This window comes from Quercus suber, unplaced genomic scaffold (genome assembly GCF_002906115.3).
Source record: "Quercus suber isolate HL8 unplaced genomic scaffold, Cork oak 2.0 scaffold_517, whole genome shotgun sequence".
Lineage (NCBI taxonomy): Eukaryota > Viridiplantae > Streptophyta > Magnoliopsida > Fagales > Fagaceae > Quercus > Quercus suber.
In genome coordinates, this window is record NW_027069966.1 from 422,770 (window position 1) to 441,957 (window position 19,188).

General features: G+C 34.4%; 2 protein-coding genes across 2 annotated transcripts; one reads left to right on the forward strand and one right to left on the reverse strand.

Moving 5' to 3' along the window:
• Nucleotides 1-2,020: 2,020 nt before the first annotated feature.
• On the forward strand, nucleotides 2,021-6,238 carry LOC111986640 (cytochrome P450 CYP749A22). The gene is made up of 5 exons (XM_024018324.2): nucleotides 2,021-2,402; nucleotides 2,708-2,931; nucleotides 4,628-4,860; nucleotides 4,943-5,324; nucleotides 5,798-6,238. Exons 1-5 carry the CDS (start codon nucleotides 2,105-2,107, stop codon nucleotides 6,224-6,226), a joined length of 1,566 nt encoding a protein of 521 aa, XP_023874092.1. The 5' UTR covers nucleotides 2,021-2,104; the 3' UTR covers nucleotides 6,227-6,238.
• A 1,953-nt stretch (nucleotides 6,239-8,191) lies between these two features.
• On the reverse strand, nucleotides 8,192-11,254 carry LOC136063363 (ninja-family protein AFP1-like). The gene is made up of 2 exons (XM_065763650.1): nucleotides 10,171-11,254; nucleotides 8,192-9,179 (listed from the first exon to the last, which is right to left on the reverse strand). The coding sequence occupies exons 1-2, from the start codon at nucleotides 10,763-10,765 to the stop codon at nucleotides 9,160-9,162; spliced, it is 615 nt and encodes a 204-aa protein (XP_065619722.1). The 5' UTR covers nucleotides 10,766-11,254; the 3' UTR covers nucleotides 8,192-9,159.
• Between the last annotated feature and the right edge of the window lie 7,934 nt (nucleotides 11,255-19,188).

The following is a 19,188-nucleotide window of genomic DNA, read 5'->3' on the forward strand; positions in this document are numbered from 1 at the left end:
CCTTTTTTATCTTTTTACTTTTTTTTTTTTTTTTTTTTTTTTTTTTTTTTTTTTTTAATCCTTTTGATTTGAGTTTCCTTAGAAATGTGTTTTGTGATGTTTCTAATTATAGATATTAGAGCCGATGAAGAACTACAAGATGTTGAAAATTTGCTTGGAATGGTGGTGCTCAATGAGGAGGAAGCATATAAATTGTATAATGATTATGCTATATGAATTGGGATTAGTGTTCAAAAAGAAAAACTCAAATATGAAAAAAATGGTGTAAGACAACGAGAGTATGTATGTTTGAAAGAAGGATTTCCATGACCATTTGGATGATAAGAAATTCAAAAGATTACAAACTAGGACTAGTTGTGAAGCTAGTATCTGGTTTACAGTGACAAATGGTGAGTGGAAGAGGTTACTCATTTCAATCCTAATCATAATCATGAGCTTGCAAAGCCTGAAGAAAGACCGTTTTTAAGGTCAAATCAAAAAATAACTGATGCTTAGTTAGGTTTAATAAGAACTTTCAAAGAAGTGGGCATAAGAGCAGTAAGTACATATTCCTATTTAGTTGAGAAAGTTGGGGGATTTGAAAATGTTAGGTTTATAAAACAAGATTGCTATAATGTGGTGAATAAGCAAAAGTTAATCAATGTTGAGGCTGGAGATGCTCAAAGTTTAGTAAACCATTTTAAACAGAAGCAAGTAGAAGATCCTATGTTTTTTTTATGCAATTCAAGTTGATTAAGAAAATCGAATGACAAATTTTTTTTTTTTTTGAGAGATGGTAGATCAAGAATTGATTATAACTCTTTTGGAGATGTAATATGCTTTGACACTACATATCAAACTAACAAGTATAATATGATATGTGCCCCATTTGTAGGTGTCAACCATCATTGGAAGAATGTACTTTTTGATTGTGCATTTTTATTGGATGAAACAATTGCTTCGTTTACTTGGTTGTTTGAAAGATTTTTGGAATCAATGGGAAATCAAAAACCAAAGACAATTTTTACTGACCAATGTCAAGCAATGAAGAATGCCATAAGAGTTGTGCTTCCTGATACTTGCCATCACCTATGCTTATGGCATATCTCAAAAAAATGTTGTAGAAAATTTACCAAGGCATTATGGGAATTCTGAATTTAAAAGTAGATTTAATAAGATTCTTTATAATTGTGAGACAGAAATAGAGTTTGAGTCTTGTTAGGATGCCTTGCTTAGAGATTACAATTTGGTGGGCAATAAGTGGCTTAGCACCTTATATGAAAATTGTGAAAGGTGGTGTTCAGTTTTTAGTCATAACATTTTCTCTTGCCAAATGAAAGCTTCATCCAAAAGCGAGAGTACAAATAATGTCTTTCAACATATGGCATGCAAAACAATGAGGCTAACAGAATTTGTACATGAGTATGAGAAAGTTTCAAAAAATATGTGCACGGAAGAGTTAGAAGAAGATTTTCATTGCAAGAAAGGTACATCTTTTCAAATAGTACAAAATTGTGGACTTTTGCAACATGCATCATCTGTTTATACTCGTATAATGTTTAAAAAATTTGAGTTAGAAATTACTTCTACCTTGGAGGTTATATACCAAGATGTTAATTCTGATGGAATGTCTCCCACCTACGAGAAAAATCATGTACTAATTTTCTGAATAGTGAAGTTCCAAAAAGTACAGCACCCCTTTTTTGGAACTTCATGTTGAAATCTTTGCAAATCTGTCTTTCAAGCTCTCTGCGTGTCTCTACTTTGTCTTGGCTCTAATAGCATACAACATCACTACCAAACATAGCATTAAAAAAATAAAACTAAAAACTTTCAAGAACCCACAAAAAATAAAAAATAAAAAATAAAAGAAGAAAAAACCATCAAATCTCAACTATTGAATAAAAAATGAAAAAAAAGAGTAAAAGTAGTAAATACATGTTGTAGGAGGGAGGGGTTTAATTACACAGTGCAATCCATGTTACAACTAACATTCACAACTTCAATCTAATCAGCAACTATAACACTCATTTCTCTCCCACTATATATTCCATCACACAGGCTTTGAAACTTACATTGAGGAAAATCATATACTGATTTCTGTAGTGAAGTTCCAAAAAGTTTCATGGAAAAAGAAAAAATGGGTGCTATTGGAATCTTTGCAATCTTTCTTTCAAGCTCTCTCTGTCTCTACTTTGTCTTGGCTCTAATCCGGTTCGTTCACAAACTATGGTGGAATCCTATTCGCATACAACATCAAATGCGTTTACAGGGAATCCCAGGTCCTTCTTACAGATTCCTCCATGGAAGCAACAATGATATTTTGAACATGAAAAACGAAGCCAAGAACAGGCCTATGGGTTTATCACATGACCTGATGTCCAAAGTTCAGCCTCATATTCACTCATGGGTCAACAAATACGGTAACAAAGAAAATAAATAAATAAATACCTCCAACTTATATTTTACTAAACTTGGCCTCCATTTAGATAGAGATGAAAAATTAAAATTATTTTACTATTTAACTTATTTTTGTTACTGTTCATGCGCCTTATTGCACTTTTTGGTACGTACTATTCAAATGCTCCATTGTACTATTTCAACTAACTTTTACATTTATCTACAGTACTTTCAGTAATAAGTTTTCAATTTCAAAAAAATAAGCAGTATCCAAACATACTTTTGATCATTTTTCATTTTCTTACAGTCCCCTCTCTTTTTGGTGCAGGGAAGATTTATCTTCAATGGTATGGCACTCAACCTCAACTGGTCATTACAGAACCACCGCTTATCAAAGAGATACTGAACAATAGAGACAGTGCCTATCCGAAGGAAGAGGCTAAAGGCTATATGAAGAGGCTTTTTGGAGATGGGCTTTCAGTATCTGAAGGTGAAAAATGGACAAAGATGAAGAAATTGGCCAATCATGCCTTCCATGCCGAGAGCCTGAAAGTAATCTATTATTGGCTTTGAAAAACAAGTTTAATTTTTTTATATATAAGTTTACAGCAATAATAACAACAACAAATGAAGCCCTAGTCCCAAAATTTTGAGTCTGCTACAAATTCTCAACCAATTAGCTAGGGTCAATATATATTCTTTTCTTCTATTCTATTTTATTTAAAATCATATTTTCTGTAACTTATTTATTCTACTATCTAAGGAGCTTTTTCAGTTTAAAATAGATATTTCGTTGATTCAAAAATACCCACACACCCTTAGGTTTAAGTAAAGCAAAACTAAAGAACCACCTGAAAAAAATACATTTATAACTCCACATATAATATTGCCTACAAAATAAGATGACTCTCCCACTAACCCATGTCATCCAAAACAACCCTAATTTTTTTTTTCTTTTAAAAAAATAGAACTCTTTTTATTCTATACTACTATTGAATGAGCTTCCTTAGTTTGGACTCCTATTGGACTCTTAATCTTTTATGCCCAAAGTACTTTCAAATTCATCTGCTTAGAAGGTTTAAATAGTAGGGTTAGATATATAAAATTATTAATTTAAAAACTCCTAAATTTTAGTTAAATTTAAAAAAAAAAAAAAGTTTTTTGTGACCACCTTTCTGCCTTCTATTCGTTTCAGCTCTTTCTTCTTCTTCTTCTTCTTCTTTTTTTTTTTTTTTTTTTTTTTTTTTTTTTTTTTTTTTTTTTTTTTTTGGTTGAAAAACTCTCTTTTTCTCTCTCTCTCTCTCTCATAGTCACGTTAGACATCTAGGGAAAATTAAAATAAGTAATCATAGTAAATAGAGACATAGAGGTTTAACTTAACCCATTACCAAGTAATTTTCCAAAAAATAAAAAGTAGTTATCCAAATTTAAATTTTCACCAAAACTCATTATGAAAATGTTAGGAACACGTGTAGAACTCACCCTTGAAAGCCGACTTAAAAGGAGAGGGTGCCTTAGAATTTATAAACACATAGTTAAATTTACACTTAATTCATGTTAGACACTAAGATCATAATATACCACCACGCTCCACAGTTAATGTCCACAACGGCCTACTCTATTGACATTGACCCGATAATAGCCCTTTTTTTTTGGGCGACTCCACTCACCTATTAGTTATCCAATGACTTAATAAGCCATTTTAATTTAGCCTCTAGGTCGCCCTCTTCAAGACCCATCCACAAAACCACAACTCATTCGATTACATACTCAATGAACTACATCCGATTACTCGACATGGTGGTTGGCTTTGATACCAAATGTTAGGAACTCATAGGTAAAACTCACCTTGAAAACTGGCTTACAAGAAGAAGGTGTTCAAGAGTTTATAAATACATGGTTATGCTTATAAACTCAATGAAAACCATATGAAGATCTTTACAGGACTTTTTATATTTTTTCCATTAGATGTCTATAGCTTCCATGGTAGATCGTCTTAGCATGAAACCGAATTGATTCTTTGATATTATTGTTTCATGTCTTAACCTATACTCAATCACTCTTTCCCAAAGTTTTATTGTATGGCTTAGAAGTTTAATTCAATGGTAATTTGTAAAGTTTTGAATATTCTCTTGTTCCTATAAATAGATATTATTTTTAATTGTAACTAAACTCAATAACAACCCAGCTTACTAATTTATTAATAACTTAGTTTGAATTGTAAGAAGAGGTTCACTTTTGAATGCAGAATATGATTCCAACAGTGATCACAAGTGTGGAGGAAATGTTAGAACGGTGGAAACAGCATGAAGGCAAAGAGATCGAGATATTCGAAGAATTTAGAGTATTTACATCAGAAGTAATTTCCAAGACTGCTTTTGGGAGTAGTTACGTAGAAGGGAGGAACATTTTTCAGATGTTGATGAAACTGGCCTCGATAACAGCCACCAATGCTTATACACACAGGTTTCCTGGCATCAGGTAAAGTCCTTGTAAACTTGTGTTTCCTAGCATCAGATAAAGTCCTTTTAGCTAAACATTAAGCATTTGTCTATTTTTACAGTAAAATTTATAAAACAAATGATGAAATTGAATCGGAGGAGCTTGATAAAGGTATACGCCAGTCTATATTAGAGATGATTAAGAAAAGAGAAATGAAGGTAACGACTAGAGAGGTTGGCAGCAGTACTGGGGATGATTTTCTTGAAATACTTTTAAAGGCTCATCGTGATGCCAATCCTAGCCGAAAGATTTCAGTACAAGATATGGTGGATGAGTGTAAGACATTTTACATTGCTGGACAAGAAACCACTACTACTTTGCTTGCGTGGACTGTATTTCTCCTAGCAATCCACACTGATTGGCAAGAGAAAGCAAGAAAGGAGGTGCTCGAATTTTTTGGCCAACAAAATCCAAATCCCGATGGCATCGCAAAACTCAAGACTGTAAGAACTATGAAAATCATATCAATTACTTGTTCTATATCACTTTAACACCCTAAACACAATTAAGTGTTTGTATAGATCACTCACTCACTCAATGAAACACTTACACACCTCAGTCTCTGGACACCTATATACTCACACTATTATCACTCATTCACTTGCTTCACACACATAGGCACCATCTCCCCCTTTTAATTCTTGCTTCAAGTCGGTAAAGCCAGCGATTTCAAAGCTTCTAAATTCCTCTTTTATTGTTAGTAAATTTTTTCTTGTCCAAACTTCCAAAAAAATCAATGGTGGTGATTTTTTTAGCTCAGAACAGCTTGAAGAAAAATATAGAAATTTAGATGGTGTTTTTACCAAGTGTGGGCAATGATAGGAGAGAACTTTCTAGAGAGACAGAGAGACACTAATAAGATTTTTAACACTGCAAATCTTAAATTCTAATTTTTCCGATATTCCTTCATATGCAGATGAGCATGATCATCAATGAGAGTTTGAGGTTATATACTCCTGCACTTTCAATACTAAGAAAAGTTGAAAGGGAAGCTAGGCTGGGGAAGCTCATTCTTCCTGCTAATCTATTGTTGTTCATTGCACCTCTTGCAATTCATCATGATCCTCAAATATGGGGAGAGGACGTGCATCTTTTCAAACCAGAGAGATTCTCAGAAGGTGTTGCCAAGGCTACTAACAACAACATAGCTGCTTTTTTTCCATTTGGAATGGGACCTCGGATTTGTGTGGGCATGAACTTTGCCACCAATGAAGCAAAGATTGCTCTTTCAATGATTCTACAGCGCTTTGCCTTCACCCTATCCCCAACCTATGTCCACTCACCAATTCAGAATTTTACCCTTCGCCCACAACATGGAATTCAAGTGCTGCTACACTCATTGTGAAGACTGGCTAGAATTGGCAGATTTGATGTAATATTTGCTAAGTATAGCTGGAAATTCAAGCTAAGCATCTTTCAGTATAACATTTAGAAATTCCGACTATGTAATTACCATTTATAAGTCTTCACTCTTCACCCATAGGAGCAAAGGAAGAAAGTTTGTTTTTTATAGTAAAAAATTCATGAAAAGAAAAGCAAGAAGGGATGCAACCCTAGTACAGGGGATGTATACAAGGAAAAAAGTCAAAGAAAGAAAGTGACATCCGTCAAACAAGCTAACCCAATTGTAAACAGCAAGAAAGATGATACAACACAGCTCAAATAAAACTATGCATTGACAAATTATAGTCCACTTATTTCATTTGCGACATGAAATTTGAATACTTTTCATTCTATCTTTTCTTTTCAATTATTGATATAAACACAACAGTCAAGTTTTAAGGAGTTTTAACCACATCCCCTTTGTTTTTGGTAGGAAAATTCGACTCACACTCCCATATAAATTGAACTGATTACATCATCCTTTGAATTGAACTGATGACATCATACTTTTATGGGGACGAGATTCCTTTTTAAGTCCAAAGACCATTGGCTCAAGGTGTTTCAACCCTTTCTTTTTTCCCTTAGTCAAACAAGTTCAAACTAATTAGGAATTCAGAGTGCTACGTGAAGCAACGTCAATTAAATACAACTTCCTTCCAAACAGCACTAGAATGATTTTCAAACACCTGTGTCTCCTATATCCTCTGCAAAATCTCCTCTATTTTTCCACATTCACAATAATTTTCACTTGCAGCTTGCCAAATTGCATTAAGAACGTTCACATTGAATTAAAAGATTAACTTTCCTATGAAGCATAAATGATTAGTAATTGCTACAATTGCATATAGAACAGTCTTGGATGAGCAGTGGTGCTGTCTCTGTGCCTGAGAACAAACCACTAGTCTTGATCAAATTTTGTAATTAGCTAAGTTAGTCTTCATTTACACTACCTACTGTAATTAGCTGGTGCATGGCTTCATATGTATTACAATTGTCAAAATTTTGACACTATACTAAATCAATCTAGTCCACATGCAAGGATCAGCAGTCACAAAAACCAGTTACTAGACTTTCAACTAAAATCCATTTTTTTTCTTCTAATTACCCTATATTGGATCAATTGGTATACCTACCTCCTCTCTCCAAAAGTACTTGTGCAGTAATTTCCGAGCAATAGAAATTTGGTATCATTCTCTCATGATCACCATCAAATTTCAATATTTACCAGTGTGTTCCTGTCTATGGCAATCTATGGCGTGCATGATCCTCATAACACCTTCTAGCCACTCGGATACATCTCATTGCTTTCCACCAGGAAACCAACCTCTTCCATATCTAGTCTAAGGATCTCTTTAATAAACCTGCCCCTAGTTATTTGATGGTTCATATCTAAAATTTGTAAAAGTTCAAACAAGCACCTACAAGGATCACATAGTTTTAAGAGGGACAAATCATGTACTCAAATACACAAAAACACATATTGGACAAATTATGCCTTTCAAAATAGAATGGTGATCCAGCAACAGTGAACATGTTAACAATGTATGTGTGGCTGAAATGAAAACACAGAAATGCAGTAAATATTACTCTCTGAAGCATGTAGTAAGTCATCATTTTGACAAGCATCAATGAGCTCGGTGCAGATTAGGTAGAGACGTCACGATGCAATAATGGAAGGAACTGTATGGTCAAGATGCTTTTTCTCATGGGAACTATCAATCTGAAATTTGATATGAACCTTGATTTGAAAGTAAAAGAATTCTCCAATTCATTTTTTCGAAAATATGATACCATAAGCTACAAACACGAGGAGTTAATCTATCATTTTCCTTCACATGCAAACCAACACAGTGGCAAGCACAAGAACTTGGTGATACAGATCACAGTTTTTTTTTTTTTTTTTTGAGAAGAAGATCACACACAGCTTGGTTGCATGCAGCGAGTGAAAACATGGAAAAATGTTTAAGAGCCAATCACAGAAAATTACCCTAGGGCCAAAAATTGACAAATTTGGGTTTAGATTATTGAAAACTGCCCCCTCCAATTTGAGAGAAAATTCAAGTTAAAGGATCCATGACACGGGCCAAAAAGTTAGAAATGGCATCAACTTGTATAACTAGAATCAAAGTTTGAATTCTTAAGAAATTGACACTTTCTTTTCCTTGTTCATCCATACCTAGGGCTAGGGGCTGAGATGTTTATGACAATGACCTGGAGGTTACATTTGTTAGCAATCTTCAAACTCCGTTGTGGCCAGAGCATGTCTAACAAATATATGTCACATAATCTTTGGTTGATTACTGAGTAGAGGTGTGTCAAGGCAACAGACTACACAACCTCCAAAACCAAGGAGACAGGAACATGGCTAATATACAGAAGTATTTATTATTCTTCTTTTATACACCATGGTAAACTTAACACCCATCTAATATGGCATATTTTATGCAAGCACTTCATAAATATCAAAATATCATCTTAAATATGAACTTATCAAAAAATATGAACTCATTCAGAAAATAAACATAGAATTTGTAATTTTGGGTACATTATAAGCCAGACTCAAGAACTCTAACATCCAACACAGTAGCTTTGTAACAGGGAAAAACGAGTTTCCATGTCATTATGCACAGAAGCTTTGATGGGTTCCAATGAATGGCCAAAGGATTTGCATCACCGTCATTGGACCAGGCAACCAATAATAACACAACACAGATTCAGGCAATTCCTTTATTAAGAAAATTGCCTCTACCTCTCTCTTCCCTCTTTAGTTTTGAGTGGGGTAAAACTGAGTGTCAAAACAAGTTGAGGTAACTGACTCATCAGGTTACTTAAAAGTTAAGAAGCATCCAGATAAGGTACCTAGACTTTTAGGGATTCAACTCAAGTGAGCTCCAGCTAGTATAATGTTTTTTTCCCTGATAAAGGAATGGAACTACAGTTAGGTCTTTACGTATTCCTTAGTTTATGCATAAAAGCACATAATTAAAATTAGCAAACAGGAGCATCCACTAAACTATCTAGTATATTGCACAGCACAATGAGTATTGGTTTTGGGTTCAATCACTGTGAATACAATATCATGTGGACCCTTAAGAGTCATGCATTATTTCAATTTAACCCATTTTCCATCTTTAGGGGAACAATCAGTTTAATGTTTAGTAAAAAAGTAGTATTCAACTTCTTCTATTGATGAACATAATTTTATTGATTCTATGAATCTCTTTGTTCAGTCAATGTTTCCAATTACCTTTTGAAAAGTAAAAAAAAAAGCAACCCACTTAATCGGACTTTAGCAGTCATAACACAACTATTGGGATTCGTAGTCTTGAATGAGTCATTGTCCAATTTCCTTTTTCTGTTCCCCAATTTTCTCAGCAACCAAAAAATATGTCTCTCCTGCCTAAAACAATCTTAGAAAGCACATTTTAAGAAAACACCCATTGAAAAAAAAAAAGATCATCATAATATTGGTGTACTTGTGAAAACCTAAAGAATATCCCCAACATCAATTGCAAACACCAATTCCCAGAGCAAACAGAACACCTAGTCAAACAAACTTTAAAAGAAAAATTAGTCCAATTCCACCCATCTAACTAAACAATTCATACCAAAATTTTAAAATTCAAACTACAACAACAACCAAGCCTTATTATGAATTCTCAACAAACTAATTTTTTTGGTGAAATTTTTTTGTTGAGAATTGTAATATTACTCCTAATGTTTCCAACAGAGACATCCAACATGTAGCTCACCAATTAAATGCATACACATAGATAAAACAACAAATGCTAATATTACTTCTAGTGTTTCCCAACAGGATTAGAATTCCTCTTCCCACTTAAAATATATTTTAAAAAAAGGGAAGAAAACAACAAAACAAACAAACAAATGTTAGTATTAATATACCTTGAGCTTGAAGACGTTTATTACTCTCCCAAGAGGGCATCCCAAAAGGCAAAGACAAAGTGGAATTAAGCCTATTAGCCATAGCCACAGGCAGAGAAAGAGACTGTTGCCTATCTCTCAAATTCAATCCCATTGGACTCTCAATTTCCTTCCTCTCATCTTCCCTCTCAGCCTTACAACTCCTCTGCTTCTCTGACCGCCTTCTCTTCGCCGCCATTCGCCGCAATGTCTGCAACTCCTTCCTCTTCCTCCACTCCTCCTCTGTCTCTGTAGGAAGAGAAGAAGTCCTTGTCAACACTGTCGTATTAGTCCTATACGACACATCAATTGTGTTCCTATATGACATATCTATAGAAGATGACCTTATCAGCTTTTTCTTGCTCTTATCAACACCAAATCGACCACCTAATGATAAACCCAGATTCAACTCAATCTCCTCTGAATCTTCTTCCTCTTCTTCTTCATTGGATTTCTGTTTCTGTGTGTTGCTGCTCATACACCTAAATCTCTGCAATAGATCTCTTGGGTACTTCTCTATTTCCAAAGAAAGACTTTCCATTGCTCTTCTTCTAGCTTCTTCATTAGCTTCACCCATTTGTATCTTAAAAACAGAGAAAACAGAACAAAAATATATATTTAACTCTTTTTTTTTTTTGCTTCTTCAGCAACTAATATATCTATATCTCTGCCGGTTTAACACAACAACAACAAGTCTGTGATCTGTTTCAGCTAAACCCATGATTAAAAATCTAAACTTGCACTCAATATTGCTTAATCTAGTTACCAACCCAATAAAAAAAATCAAGGCTTCTAAGCAAAACCCAAATCAGAAATAACCCAAAAAACCAAAACAGAAACCTTTGAAACTCTCTCTCTCTCTCTTTCTCTGACTCTGTCTCTCTTATTTCGAATATTTTTGTTATTTACAAACAAATTTCAAGTGGGAAAAAAAATAAAAGGTACAGTCTTTAAAGAGTGAAGCAGAGAGAGAGAGACAGAGAAAGAGAGAGGAAACAGAAAACATGAAAAGAAAGACAGTTAAACAAAACTGGGAAAAACAAAAGGTACAAAAGTAGGAACTAATAAATTTTTGGGTTTGTGAAAACACTTATTAGTAATAAAAAAAAAAAGAGTGTACTTACAATGTTCCCACAATTGCCCTTCACGAAAAAAAAGGTCGCTGTGAGACTCAGACAAGTGGCAATCATTAACAGAGCTATAGAACAACACGTCTTATTTGAGAAAAAATTTCTTTCTTTTTTTTTTAATTTATCTACTTTGATTGATTGTGTACGTGGTGTATGTTAACTTAACTACATATTTATTGGTTTCTCCCCAAAAAAAACTACATATTTATTGTGTTATTTATTACGTACGTTTAAATTATTTTTCTTCTTTTGATTAAGTGAAGGACTTGGTTTAAGTTTAACTCATCTAGTGTATTAGACCCGATCATAAGTGATACGTATCTAAAAATAAATACATATTATTATTTCAACGGATTCAATACTATTGAACATTAAACCTAAGTCTAACTCTTAAGTAATTTACTTGTGTTGTATAATGGCCTTTTAATACTAATTTTATGTACATAAATACATATAAGCTTTAGTAAAAGGTTGATCCAATCACTAAATGATAATTTGAAATAATTTGGTGCAATCTACAAATAATTAAGAACACATGGAGAGAATAATAAAACAAAAGAAAAAGTTATTATAAATTTTACTATAAAATGGTTATATATTTATGTAACAAAACATGTGATTAATGCCACATTAAAAATAATAGCAAGATAAATATGTATGAAATTAAATTCTATAAGGATGTGGTGTAAAACTCAAGTTTTATTCACTTCAATCTCAACATGCCACATTACCATATTATATATTAAAGAATAGGCACAACCACACTCAATCAATTCTAATACCCATTTGAAAATCCAACTTAACTTTGAATTTATTGAGATATTATTATTTGTGATATGATGTATTAAATTTTAAGTAAAAAAAATGATGTGTCAATTTTTTATTAAATTGTGTAAAATATGAGTTTTACACATTATTTTTACCAAATTCAAACTCAATATATATTTATAAATTAGCATGCCAAATTGCAATGGAAGAGACCTCACTTTTATATGTTAATTACAATTTTAATGAGGTTTACACCTTTTTCACAATATTTTTTTTTTTAAGTAGCATTAGTTATAGACACATGAGTAGTTTTAGTGTCACAACTCGCCCATGTGGTGAGTTATAATTGGTGAAAATGTGTCCCCATATAAATCTATCATTATCTCTCTACTAACTACAACTTGCCACATGAATGAGTTGTAGCATGTGTTGTGACACCAAACTTCTTCTAGGCGCATGAAATTTCTTTCTTAAAAAAATTACAAAGAAAACAAAAACTAGAAAGTATCTTGAGATTGTGAGGGAAACAAAATCAAAAACAAAATAAAAGTGTACTTTTTGATGTTCCCAAAAGACCCTTCAAAACAAAAACTTTAATGAGCCAAGTGGCAATCACAAGAGGGCTATAAAAAGACACGTGGTCTTTCTGACACAAACTTTGTTTTATTATCTTATTATATTTTATTGGTTTCCCACCCACACACAAAAAAAAAATATATATATATATATATATAAAATAGTGTTAACCGGGATCAAAAGGTGCTAATTAAAAAATAATTTTATGTTAGTAAAATCAAATTTTTTAGATTTTTGGCTAATTTTATAGAGTATAGAATCAATAAAGCTAATTTTTTGAGTTTTATGTTTAATGTATCGATCAATATACTATTTTTTATTTAGTAAATATCACAATAAATAATTCTTAAAGTGCTCCTTAACATTTTTTAATAAAAAAATCTTTTAAAAAAAAATTCCAATTCCACAATAAGATAGAATAGAGTAAATAGTAGAAGTAGAAGGAGCTAGGGTCTCTTTAGTCCTTTACAAACAACAACAAAAATCAAACAATCAAGTTGTGCTTTTGTGGGGGGAACTGCGGAAACACGTGTCGTGGTAAGAGAATTGCAGGGAAAACAGGCCACGCGTCCCTTCCGTTCTGAGAATTCGACACGTGGGTGTTGAGGTTTGGTCCACTTTTACTTCTCTCCACTTAGCTGTCCTCTAGATTCTACCTCTCTCTATCTATATACGTCTCACATACTATTTTTATTATTATTTTTTTATTATTAAGCAATCTTTTTAGGTACATGTGAGTGTACAAAACTTAGGAATAATATTTTAAATGTTGTTGCTTAGTTTTCTCTCTTAAGATTTATGGCATGTTTGGATGTTTAAAAAAGGAGGGGGAGTAGAGTAGAGGGAGGGAGAGTAATGCAATTATCTTGTTTGGAAGTTTTTTAAAGAATGAGGGGGAGGGGTTTGGAGGAGTTTGGAGGGGTTTGGACTCCCTCTAGCCCCCCAATTTTAATTCCCCCAAATTGGAGAGATTTGGAGGGGGAGTAGAGTATATAAACTATTGACCAAGTAAATTACCTAATTTACCCTTATTATATTAACAAAATTACACAAGGGGAAGGGCTAATTATTCCCTTCCCCTTACTAATTTTAAAAACATCCAAATAAGGTGGAGGTGAATCATTCTCCTCTACTCTCCTCCCCACTACTCTCCTTCCCTCTACTCCCCTCTACTCTCCTCCCTCTCTAAACTTCCAAACAAGCCATTAGTTATGTAATTACTTAACTAAAAAATACACTTTCATTCTATAATAAAAAATCCACATGGAAAAATCTTAATAATGAAATCTAAAAAATAACACCTAAGTACTATACCTAAACTTACTCCACATGAGTCGGGATGCATGACTCACCCAAACTATTAAAACACTCTCATAAAAATTTCTTTCTATTTTAATTTTAGCATTAGATTACTTATTTTATATTATATTTTATTAAAATATTAAATTTTCTTAAATTTTCTATTCTTTCTTTATTCTCATAATATGTAAAAAAATAATAAAAAACTAAATGCAAAATAATTAGTGTTAGTATTAATGTAAATTTACACGGTTACTGTAAAGAACTTGTAAATTTATATAATTATACACATGATACTTGTGGGTTATTTTTAAGGACAAATATGTAAAATTTACACCTTTTTTTATTATACACCTACTAACATAGGTGCTCATATTGTAGTAATTATATATTTTTATACAATTTTACATGGCTTAATATAGGTGAATTTTTTACTTGATTGGCTAAAATGTGCTTCTTTCTCTATTATACAAGCATTGATGTGAGTGCTATAACCCAACTCATATGGGTCGAATTAGAACTGTTAGATTTAATTCGATAGGTGAGTTTTGTTTACATGTTTCCTGTTGATAAAAAAAAAATTTATCAATGATATGAACACCTTTTTTATAGAAATTAAAAAAAAAATTATTACAATTCAAATAATATGTCTTGTAAAAAGTTATTGCTTGTATTACTTGTAAAAAGTTACATTTTCATGGTTTGAAACAAAAAATTCTTTCAAATTAACATAATAATTGATTTAAATTAAAAGTCAATTTATTTATTTTACTCTACATTCAAACTAAAATAAATAAATAAATAAAATGTTGGAAAATCATTTATATATTTTCTAAGGTGAAATTTGGAATTTAGTTGTATTATTCACACACACACAGAAAGAAGAGATAATAAGCTGAATGCATGTTTCATGTCTTCCTTAATTGTCGCATGTTATAATCTGTTAAACCTAAAAATAAATAAATATATAATGTTGAAATTTAAAGATCAAAAGCATATCTAAGATTGTCCTTTTTTTTTTCAAAGAATGATTAAGTGATGAAAGAAGTCTATCTAATCCCAATTTAATATCTTTCTTAATCGTACATGAGAAATATCTTGTTTGAGTCCGAATCTTCGGCCTAACTTGTTGAGAACAACCCCATACTTTTTCTACACACCTCCAAATTAACTTTTCAAACTATATTACTATTCTATATTCCAAAAAACTGGTCAGCAACCAAGCTAATCCATCCCTTTATTTATATGACCATACTTTTGATCACATTGAAAAAACAATAAATCTAGTAACAGAAAGATTTCATCTTTTTTCTACAAAAACATTAAAGCGGTATACTGTTGTTAGTACATGATAGAGACTGTATTAGTAATCGATAGGTGGGAAAGTAATGGTACAATAATTGCAATATTTGGTTTACCAAAAAAAGAAATAATTGCAATATTTTTTCTTTTTAATATGCAATAAGGTTTGAAACTTATAACTTCCATTCATTGTTCTTTTCCATTGAATCAAAGACACTTGTTTAAACTGGATTCGACTCCAAGTTTTTTTATTGAATAACAAAGTACTTTAAGTTACTTGAAACTCACTGCACCAAATATAATCTAATAACCATATGAACACATCAAGTATCTGTTTGAGAATTGTTTATTTTCATAAGCTTATTTTACACAATTTGAGACAAATAAAATTTAAAATTAGTTTATTTTAAAAAGTAGAAAGTAATATTATTTGAAATAAAACTGAGACAAAAGATAATATTAAATCCACCAACAGTACATAAAATAAATAAAAATCTAGCTTATATTATAACCATTCTCTGAACACACACTTTAATTTGACAACTTGATAATGTTGTCAATTATGAGTGATTGAAGTATCACTATCAACCACTCACTTCAATTGCTTTAGTATGTTATGAAATTAGATGTGAAATTCAATTTCTCCCTAGATTTTATTCATTACCTGTGGGGCCCGTGGGCCTGATAGCCTCGACCCATTGTGTAGCAGGCCCAAGGCCCACGCCGAGGAATACTGACTATTCAAGGCTAAATTGGGGAAAACCTCTTTTCCCAATCCACGCTGAGAACCTCCTGATCCTCGGCCTGACAAGGATGATTTTTGGGAAAGACCAACCCCAAAGTAAGCTGTCACCCTCGCATTTAATGCATTCACCCAACCCCCCTGGCCGCATTAATGGGGAGATAACCCCTTAGCAGGGCAACGTTGGTCAGAGTGAACCACTTGAGTACTAATAAGGCCTCTGATGGGACGGACGGCCAGAAGAGAGGCAAATGGATGATCAACAGATGGAATAAGGAGATAGGAAGATGAAGACTATATAAAGAAAGCAAGTAAAGTAAAGAAGGGGGGGGAAAAAAAAGAGAGAAGATAAGGGTCTCCTCGGCCACGGGCCGAGGAGCATCCCCCCAGTTGTAAAGAAACTCTAAGTCTTTTTTTTTATAAAAGAAAGTTCATGCTTGATGAACGACGGCCAGCACCTAAACCTTTAACCCACTCTCTATAAATTTATTGTTTGGGCTTGATTGGGCTGAAAACCCATTCATACTCAGGGTCAATCCAAACTGAGTCCTTACAATTGGCGCCGTCTGTGGAAAGGATTATGGTGCTGGCCGGCGCACCAGGCGAGTGTTCTAAGTAGTCGTTTTACAGTAGGTTGAAAAAAAAAAAACAAAAAAAAAAGAAGAAGAAGAAAAAATAGAAGATTTGACAGCGAAAAGAGAAATCTTGATATTATTATTTCATAAATAGAAAGAGTACAGATTACAATCAGAGGCTCAGGCAGGTGTGTTTCACAAACAAATTTACAAGCTAATCCTACCAGCTATTTCTACAATCAGAGGCCCAGGTGGAGCCGCCCTAAAAAAGCTAGCCGGTGGGAAGTGTCAAGCCGTCCCTTTATTGGTATAAAGAAAATAGGAGAGCTTGACACAAAAGGTAGAGAAGGGGGAGGGCCATCATGTTTCCAGGCCACCGACAACTCCCTTCTCGGCCAGGCGGAGCTGGAACAAAGAGAGGAGCAGATGCAGGGGCTCCGGGATACCTTCCCCCATGATGTTCCCTTACTTCTCTCCAATCCTCACGAGTGTTGGCCGTTGGAGACGGCAACACTCGAGCACCGCCCATGAGGTGAATTCGCACGTCTTCTTCATCGGGGGTGCGCTCCGAGGAAAGACGTTAGGTACTCTAGCAACATCCCTCTGGGCCACCTTATATGGCGCCATTGAGGTTACGCCTAGATTCTGCCGCACCGGAAGCCCAGTGGGGGCTGTGGCCATAATGGCTCTTGGCTTGGATGCCCTCACACCCGCCCAGAGCCGCCTCATATTTGCCAACTCCAGTCACAATTCCGGCGGGGTTGTTAAAAGGGATTGGGAAGCTGGAAGGAGGTGTCTTTTCTGTTTGTGCTGAGAAGTTCATGGATTGTGGAGAAATCATCTCCTCACCTTATATAGGGGAGGGGGGTTGGTGAGAATTAATTCATGCAGAGTTCGAAAAGAGAATTATCAGCTGGGCTAATAATGAAGCTACCAATTTCCAAGGAGGCCATAAACCGTTAGACTCGTGTTAATTTACGAGAACATTAATGAAGGCGCGTTTCGCGCACCGAAGCGTCAAGCGCGGAACACGAACGGACAATGAGCACTTCATAAATGAAAAAGATGGGGTCTCGAGCTGGAGGCGAGATCAATGCCACGTGTAAAGATCATAATCTGACCCAAGGAGGAATCATCTCCAGTAAAGCGGTCTGAGGACAAACCTATACTTATAGAAAAATAGAAGTGGTAGACAGAACCAAGGTAGTGCATGGTCCTCGAACCCAAGCCTATGGTAAAACTATGCACACCATTATACCTGGGTACTAGACAGAACCAAGGTATTGCATGGTCCTCGGACTCAAACATATGGGGAAACTAGATACTTACAGAAAAATAGAAGTGGTAGACAGAACCAAGGTATTGCATGGTCCTCGGACCCAAGCCTATGGTAAAACTATGCACACCATTATACCTGGGTACTAGACAGAACCAAGGTATTGCATGGTCCTCGGACTCAAACCTACGGAGAAACTAGATACTTACAGAAAAATAGAAGTGGTAGACAGAACTAAGGTATTGCATGGTCCTCGGACCCAAGCCTATGGTAAAACTATGCACACTATTATACCTGGGTACTAGACAGAACCAAGGTATTGCATGTTCCTCGGACCCAAGCCTATGGGGAAACTAGATACTTATAGAAAAATAGAAGTACTAGACATAACCAAGGTATTGCATGGTCCTCGGACCCAAGCCTATGGAAAACTAGATACTTATAGAAAAATAGAAGTACTAGGCATAACCAGGGTATTGCATGGTCCTCGGACTCGAACCCATGGAGAAAATAACTATCTGGAGAAAAACCAAAGCGTTACTTAGTGTCAAGCTATAATACAGTCTTTAGATTTATATTTAAAGGATAACAGATGGTTTCATGAGGCTAACTCCAGAATAGAATACGAATATTGAGCAGAATACAATAGTAAAGAAAATAAAAGAAAATATCATTAGTTGGAAGCAAAGTATTAAGTATTCAGTTCAAACGGAAAGTATACAACTTCCTTACAACGCCACTGAGGCAAGAAAAAAAATAGAAGAAAAAAAATAAATACAAAATAAACAAAATTATCCTATGTCGTGTACTAGTCTTCCCAACTCAGTAGGCAAATTAAGTTAATAAGCAAGTCAAAAGGCTTTGGCCAAGGCCTAAGGGCTTGGTCTCGAAAGGTCCGCCGGAGGCCTTGCCACGTCTTGTGGTATTTCCTGACCCTCGGGTATAACTTCCCCCAACGCTCTCTGGGGCTCAACCTCCTCAGATGATTGGTTAGTTAACGATGTATCCTCGGCGGTCTTATCGTGACTCTCAACCGCTGGTAATGAAGACCCCTCCTCGGGAGCAGTAGGTGCAACCTCGCGAATGGCAATAGGGTAATATACCATTTCCTCCCTCCTAAGATCAGATGAGACATCGACCCCTGCTTGGTTGAGGGCTTCATGCCAAGTCTGAAAACAGTAATGCCTGCACACTGCAGGAACTTGAGCCCGAAGGGTGGCTTCAGTCTTAGCCACCCCATTTGCGAAAGCATCCTCCTCTGTCTGTTCTACAGAGCGCTCAGCATCTATTTTTGCAAATACCGCCTCGTCTTTGGCTCTTACAGCCTCGTCC

Excerpts from the sequence above, each read along its gene's own strand:
- LOC136063363 (XM_065763650.1), bottom strand. The coding sequence starts at position 10,765 with ATGGGTGAAGCTAATGAAGAAGCTAGAAGAAGAGCAATGGAAAGTCTT. Across the intron at positions 9,180-10,170 it reads TAAACGTCTTCAAGCTCAAG|GGAAAAAAACATTATACTAG; the intron begins GTATATTAATAC and ends TTCCTTTATCAG.
- LOC111986640 (XM_024018324.2), top strand. The coding sequence starts at position 2,105 with ATGGAAAAAGAAAAAATGGGTGCTATTGGAATCTTTGCAATCTTTCTT. Across the intron at positions 2,932-4,627 it reads TCCATGCCGAGAGCCTGAAA|AATATGATTCCAACAGTGAT; the intron begins GTAATCTATTAT and ends TTTTGAATGCAG. Across the intron at positions 5,325-5,797 it reads GCATCGCAAAACTCAAGACT|ATGAGCATGATCATCAATGA; the intron begins GTAAGAACTATG and ends CTTCATATGCAG.